At 60.2% G+C, this 7,585-nt stretch overlaps 1 protein-coding gene across 1 annotated transcript; it reads right to left on the reverse strand.

Annotated features, from left to right (window-relative positions):
- Window positions 1–638: 638 nt before the first annotated feature.
- On the reverse strand, window positions 639–4,353 carry NR4A2 (nuclear receptor subfamily 4 group A member 2; the record flags this gene model as incomplete). Its single annotated transcript, XM_082284777.1, has 6 exons — window positions 639–895; window positions 992–1,170; window positions 1,597–1,799; window positions 2,243–2,406; window positions 2,481–2,610; window positions 3,490–4,353. The coding sequence occupies 6 exons, from the start codon at window positions 4,351–4,353 to the stop codon at window positions 639–641; spliced, it is 1,797 nt and encodes a 598-aa protein (XP_082140903.1).
- Window positions 4,354–7,585: the final 3,232 nt, after the last annotated feature.

Raw genomic sequence — 7,585 nt, forward strand, 5'->3', positions numbered from 1 at the left:
CGTCATGCTTCCCTGGTATGGACAGATTGGGTTTTCTTTTTTATTAATTCTCCTTTTTTTTTTTTAATTCTTTTTTTTCCCAAACACATTTAGCTTTTATTTTTATTTTTTTTTTTTTTAGAATTGTTTTCCATGTTTCATCATAAATAGGCACAGAATAATTTTTTAAAAAGCCAAACTGCATCTGATAAATTTACAAGCCTTTGCCTTCATTAATGCCACGTCACCCACGCAACGTTTGGGGTTTGGGTATATTACAGCTTTCTTTTACAGCAGAAAACTTTAGTCTTTAGGAGGGAGAGACCTGTGGGTCACCTCAACGCCCGGTTTGTCACCGCGTGAGTCTGAGCCACGCGCCCGGCGTTGCCAGACAGGCTTGTCTTTCGAACCAGAAGTCCTTAATAATAAATTCATTTAGAAGCCGATAATAAAAAGTTTATACCATGGTATTTGTGTAGTCCATGAGCTGCATCCATGATGCCCCAGAGCCAAAATGCCCATCGCGTTCTGCCTGCAGGAGTTTGCAACACTGGCTGGGTGGGAGCTGGCACCCAGGGGTGCTGCTCTGGGCCCAGACCAGCTCCCCTTCAGGCAGGTGGAGCTTCTCCTCGGGTCAGTGGAAGCGCACGGGAAGAGTCTTAAAAAGGTAAAGTGTCCAGAAAAAGTTTGTCAATTATTGCTGGCGGTGGCACCAAATCTTCCAGTTTCAGGTAGAAAATGCGCTGCAGCCCCTGTGTGCAAAGCGTGCGGAGTTCGGGGAGCTTCCCCAAGAGTTTGGACAAATAGTTGGGGCGATTCAGCCCCCCGTTATTGAAAGTCACATGGTCTTTGAGACAATTTACAATCTTGTTCTGAAGCTCTTCCACCCTCTTGGGTTCCTTGAGCCCGTGCCTCTCTGCAGAGAGAAGGGTGCGGGACATTATGGATCTGACACGGAGAAAGGCGGGCAGGGGAGCAGGAGCGGGGCCGGGCGGGAAGGGGGGACACTGACCTGTCACCATGGCCAGGGCAGCGATGCAAGAGAAGGCAGAGATATCGATGTTCATGTTTTGCAAGTTGGAGGAAAATTCCACAATGGAATCGATCCACTCCCCAAAGCCACGGACGCACTGCAACCGGTGCAGGACCACCCCGTTGCAGAAGATCAGCTTCCCCTCCACGGGGTTGGACCTGGAAGGAAGGGGACAACCCCAGAATGAACTGATGGATGGATGAATGAGAGAGGGAGGAAAATTAGATAGAAAGAGAAAAAGGAGGAAAAGAAAGAGAAAGACAAAAGAGAAGAGAAAAGAAAGTGACAATGAGCGAAAGGAAGAAAGCAAGAAAGACAGGGAGGGAGAGAAAGAAGGGAGAGAAGGATAAAATAGAGAAGAGAGAATGAAAGAGAAAAAAGAACAAGAGAGAACAGGAAAGAAATAAAAAAATAATAAGAAAGGAGATGGTGGGGGAGAAAAGCTAAACAACTAATTACTTGAGGAGCAATAAATGAAGGATTTAAGAGGCACCTAATTACCGAGGAGTTAATAAAATGCAGATCAGTGGACCTTGGAAGGGTCTGATTCCCTGCCCGCCCAGCGCTCCCCGACCCCCGCTCACCTGTACGCCAGCCGCAGCACGAACAGCTCCAGGAAGGCGGACTCGAAGAGCAGGTCCTGGTCCGTTTTGGGGAGGTCAGTGAAGCCGGGGATTTTTTCCGCCCACCCTCGGATGATCTCCATGGAGCCGGTCAGGAGATCGTAGAACTGCTGGATGTGCTGGGTGTCGTCACCGCTCAGCTGGTAGTCGGGGTTAGCCTGGAACTGGAAATTCATTTTAAAAAGCACTTAATGAGGTTCTCTAAAGTCTATAACCCGTGAAATTGCTCACCCCATCCCCGGCCGGGGAGCGGGCTGGGATAACAATTAAAGCTCTCTCTGACCGGTGAGGAAATTAGATGTGCCGGGGCAATTAATTCGATTAGGAACGGCGCTCCGAGGCCGCCGCTCTCCGTGCGCGGGGGGCCCGATCCCGGGGCGGCGCCGGCGGGGCTGAGCCGAGCCCCGGCCGCCCGGGCAGGGCCGGGCCGAGCCGAGCCGAGCCCCCGGTCCCGGCGGGGCCGGGCCGAGCCCCGGGCGGGCGGGCAGGGCCGAGCCGAGCCCCCGGGCCGGCCTCGCCTCTCCCCCCGCAGCGGCCGCGGGGCCGGCGGCCCCCCCCTCCCCGGGCGGCGGCGGCGGGGTCCCTCCGCGAGCTCGGTCCCGCTTACCCGGGAATAGTCCAGGCTGGTCATAGCCGGGTTGGAGTCGACATGGGCTCTCACCAGCGCACTGATCAGACTCACCGGGGGAGAGGGGGGAGAGGGCTCCTGGGGGCTCTTCGGTTTGGACGGCAAGCGGCCCCGCCGGCCTTTTAGGCTGTCTGTGCGCACCACTGCAAGAGAGAGGGGTCAGCCCGGCGCCGGCCCCGCGGGGCGCGCCCGGACACGCGGACACGCGGACACTCACCCTCCTTGACCATGCCGACGGCCAGGCACTTCTGGAAGCGGCAGTACTGGCAGCGGTTGCGGCGGCGCTTGTCCACCGGGCAGTTCTTGTTGGCCAGACACACGTACTTGGCGTTCTTCTGCACCGTGCGCTGCGGGCCGGCGGGACGGGGAGCGGCGTCAGCGCCGGCTCGGGGAACGCGCCCCGCGCCGCCGCCCGCGCCTCCCCGCTCCTGCCCGCATCTTCTTTTACCTCCTCTTCCCCTTGGTTTTCTTTTCCTTCCCTCCCCCCCCCCCCCCCCGATTTTCTTTTCCGTTTTTCCGCTTTATTTTCTTCCCTCTCCCCATCTTTTTTTTCCCGCTTTCATTTTCCCCCCTCTATTTTCTTTTCCCTTTTTCATCTTTACATTTCCTCTTTTTTACCTTTATATTTATTCCCATTTTTTTCCCCTTTAATCTCTTCTCCCTTTTACATTTTTCTTTTCTATTATTTCCTTTATTTCTTTTTTCTCCTCACCGTTTAAGATTTATTCTTTTCCCGTTTTTTCTTTATTTCCTTTTCCCTTTATCTTTATTTCCTTTCCCCCCTTTATTTAGTTTCCCTTTTATTTCCTTTGCCTCCCCCCCCCTTCCTTTTTTTTTTTTTTTTTTTTTCCTTCCAGGGCATTTAACAGGAGAAAATTGACAGCGTTAACATCCAAGCTAACCTCACAGCTCCTAGCCGTGTTTTATATGCCAAGAGGAGGGAAAGAGACGCTCGGTAAATACAAATCCGTGGGCATTCATATTATTTACATTCCTTGGAGACCTTCTCTATTTAAAATGATAAGATTATTCAATCAGGATGGTGAAATAAAGAGATCACTTAATTTTACCACAGGGAATTCTGTTCCACATGGTTAGCTCAGACGCAGCTCTCTGTCCTAACCGATTTCCATCTGCAGGCTCCTCGCCCCGCAGGGTCCCCCGCTGCCCCACACCCTGCCCGTGCCCTGCCCGGCGCTGCCCTGCCGCCGCTCGCCCCCGCTCACCTTGAAGAAGCCCTTGCAGCCCTCACAGGTGCGGACGCCGTAGTGCTGGCAGGCCGCGTTGTCCCCGCACACGGCGCAGAGCCCCTCGTTGGAAGGGGACCCCCGGGAGGGCGGCGAGGGCACCTGGCTGTCCAGCAGCTGCGGCGCGTGGCCCAGCTGCAGCCCCGGGAAGGCCATGGAGGGCTGCTTGCGGATGGGGTTGGGCACGGCGAAGGCCTGCCCGTCCACGCCGTGGTGAGCCCCGGCCGGCTCGGGGTTCATGGGCACGTGCAGGGGGCCGTCGAAGCGCATCTGGCAGCTGGACACGGGCGTGCCAGGGGGAGACTGCTTGAAGGAGAACAGGGACAGGCGGGACACGGGCGTTTTGCGCTGCTCGATCATGTGCGTGGTGGCCACGTAGTTGGGGTGGAAGTTGTGCAGGGAGCCGGGGTCGTCCCACACGGGGCCGTGCTGCACCTGGAAGCCGGGCGTGGAGGGGGTCGGGGGCGACGAGGGCTTGTAGTAGACGGAGCCCGAGTGGGACATCATCTCCTCGGACTGGGGGGGCAGGTGGCCGTGCTGCTGGTAGCCGTGCATCTGAATGTCTTCCACCTTAATGGAGGACTGCTGTCCGGACAGGGGCATTTGGTACAAGCACGGGGGCTTCACGTCGTAGCTTGTGTTGTAGTTGTCCATAAAGGTACTGAAGCTGGGGAGAGAAGTGGTGGCAGTGATTTCAGTGTTGGTGAGGTCCATGCTAAACTTGACAAACTCCGGAGTTAGGAAATCGGAGCTGTATTCTCCCGAGGAGTGGTAGCTGTAGCTCTGGGAGGCCGGGCTGGCTCCTTGAGGCGAGGACCCATACTGAGCCTGAACACAGGGCATGGCTGCAAACGAAACAGCGTCAGGTAGACTCGGCCCGCGCCGCCCCGCGCCGGGCACCGGCGGCTGCGAGGGCGAGCGCCGGGACCCCCCTGCCCCGCCGGGGCTGCCGGGGCCGCGGGGACGGAGCGCACCAACCTTCAGCCGAGGGAGCGGCGTTTTCGGGGCAGCCGAGGGCGGACAGCGTCGGAGCGCGGCGGGGAGCGAGGTGTCCGCGGGTTCAGAGCGCGGCGGCGGCTCCAGCCTGCCCTGCGCGACGGCTGCGAGAGACACACGGACCCGCCGGTGAGCGGACGGACACACCAACATACGGACCCGCGGGCGAGCGGACGGACACACCGACATACGGACCCGCGGGCGAGCGGATGGACACACCGACGCACGGACCCGCCGGCGAGCGGACGGACACACCGACGCACGGACCCGCCGGCGAGCGGACGGACACACCGACGCACGGACCCGCCGGCGAGCGGACGGACACACCGACGCACGGACCCGCCGGCGAGCGGACGGACACACGGACACGCCGATCGGGCAGCAGGGGCGGGGAACTGACACATAAACCCGGTGGTGCGGGGACAGACGCGCGGAGCCGGGGCGGGGAACAGACACACGGAGCCGTCGGTGGAAGGACAGACACACGGAGCCGCCGGCGCGGCTGCCCGGCTCTGGGGGAGCCCCACCTGCGGACCCCACAGGCTGCGGGAGCGGTGCCAGGGCAGGGCCACCCTGCGCCCCTCGAGGAGCAGGTCTGGGCTCGGTTTGGGTTATTTTCTCGGTAACCGGGCAGGAGGGTCCCCGCGGGCGGGCTGTCATCGGCACCGGGTGCCGGGTTCCCTTCTCCATGCCCGTCGGGAAGCCGCGGCGCGTCCCCCGGGAGAGCGGGCGAGGCGCGGCGTTCCCGGCGCGGGGCTCCCGGCGCGGCGGTGCCGGCACCGGAGCGAGGCGCGGGTGACAGCCAGCCCGGGCGGATCCGGTTCAGCGCGGCGGCTCCGCGGGTGACACGCAACCTCGGGCAGCCCGACCCGTCCCGTCCGGGGATCCCGAGCGGGACCCGCCGGCAGGTGGGACGGGACGGGACGGGACGGGACGGGACGGGACGGGACGGGGCGCGCATCCCGCGCCTCGCGCGCGGGACCCCGCGTCGGGAGGGGGGCGCGGGAGGCGGGACCGGCCGGGCACTCACCGGGGAGCGGAGCGCGGCGCGGGGCGCGCATCCAAGTGCGGGCGGAGCGGCGGGCGCGGCGCACGGCGGCGGCGGCGGCGCGGGCGGCCGGACTGTGCCCGCCCGCAATGTGCCTTTGTTTATGTGGCCGCGGCCGCCGCCGACCAACGTGCGCCGCGAGCCCCCGCGCGTCACCGCGCGTCACCGCCGCCCGCCAATCGGCGCCGCCGCGGGCCCGCCCCGGACACGCCCCCCCCGCGCGCCAGCGCGCCCTTTTGGTAAGTTTCCGACCGGTGACGTCACGCGGAGGGACGCGCCCCGTCCACGCGCGGGGCGGGGGCGTGGCCTCATTTGCATAGGGGCGGTGCCGCCCCCGCCCACCCGCGCGCGTCACCGTGACGCGCACCCCGGAATAGCGCGCGCGGCCGCGACCCCGGCGGTGCGGGGGGACAGAGAGGGGACAGAGAGGGGACAGAGCCGGGACAGAGCGGGGACAGAGAGGGGATAGAGAGGGGACAGAGCGGGGACAGAGAGGGGATAGAGAGGGGACAGAGCCGGGACAGAGAGGGGATAGAGCGGGGACAGAGCCGGGACAGAGAGGGGATAGAGCGGGGACAGAGCCGGGACAGAGAGGGGACAGAGAGGGGACAGAGCCGGGACAGAGAGGGGATAGAGCGGGGACAGAGCGGGGACAGAGAGGGGATAGAGAGGGGACAGAGCGGGGATAGAGCGGGGACAGAGAGGGGACAGAGCCGGGACAGAGAGGGGACAGAGCCGGGACAGAGAGGGGACAGAGCCGGGACAGATCGGGGACAGAGAGGGGACAGAGAGGGGATAGAGCGGGCACAGAGAGGGGATAGAGCCGGGACAGAGAGGGGACAGAGAGGGGACAGAGCCGGGACAGAGCGGGGATAGAGAGGGGATAGAGCCGGGACAGAGAGAGGACAGAGAGGGGACAGAGCGGGGACAGAGAGGGGACAGAGAGGGGATAGAGAGGGGATAGAGAGAGGACAGAGAGGGGACAGAGCGGGGACAGAGCGGGGACAGAGCGGGGACAGAGCCGGGACAGATCGGGGACAGAGCCGGGACAGAGAGAGGGGACAGAGAGGGGACAGAACGGGGATAGAGCGGGGACAGAGAGGGGACAGAGAGGGGATAGAGCCGGGACAGAGCGGGGACAGAGCGGGGACAGAGCGGGGACAGAGCCGGGACAGAACGGGGACAGAGCGGGGACAGAGCCGGGACAGAGCCGGGACAGAGCCGGGACAGAGCGGGGACAGAACGGGGACAGAGCGGGGACAGAGCCGGGACAGAGCCGGGACAGAGCGGGGACAGAGCCGGGACAGAGCCGGGACAGAGCCGGGCCGGAGCACTCCCGCAGCCCCGGCCACAACGAGCTCAACGCGCCCGCGCTTCTACTGCCCACCCGGAATTTAGGCGGATTTTATTTTATTTTATTTTATTACTCACTTTATTTTGTATGTTGTATTAATTTTATTTTACTGTTATTTTGGATTTATTTATTGCATTATTCTTAATTATTTTTGTTTGGTTTTATTTCTTATTAATTTTATTAATTTTTATTAATTTTTATTTTTATTTCATTGCTTAATTTAATTCATTATTTTCGAGTTTTAATTTTTTATTTGGGTTTTGTTTTATTTAACTTATTAAATTTTCTTATTTACTTTAGACTTATTTATTTAAATTTCCTTAATTTATTTAAATGGCTGATGTTTATTCATTTAAATGCACATTGTTGGGGTTTTTTTCTTATTTGTTTAAATCTCTCTTCAGCAACACTCCCAGAGCCCCCCCACAGTTTCCATCATTCCCAGCCCAAGCCCAGGTCGGCGTGACTGGGAAAGGGACACAGAGCAGAGCCGGGTCAGTGCAATTACAGGCGCCGCGTTTATTAAAAGCCAATCCAGAATCTCAATTCCCAGCTGCATCCAGCGGCAATGGGACACTGGATGAGGCGGGTGCGGAGGGAGGGACGGGGACACTCGGCCTCCTCCATGGTGGGGTCTGGCGTCTGACCCTGGATTTCCCCACTGCCGCGTTCCAGCC

This window comes from Coloeus monedula (assembly GCF_965178545.1).
Source record: "Coloeus monedula genome assembly, chromosome: 7".
Classification (NCBI taxonomy): Eukaryota; Metazoa; Chordata; class Aves; order Passeriformes; family Corvidae; genus Coloeus; species Coloeus monedula.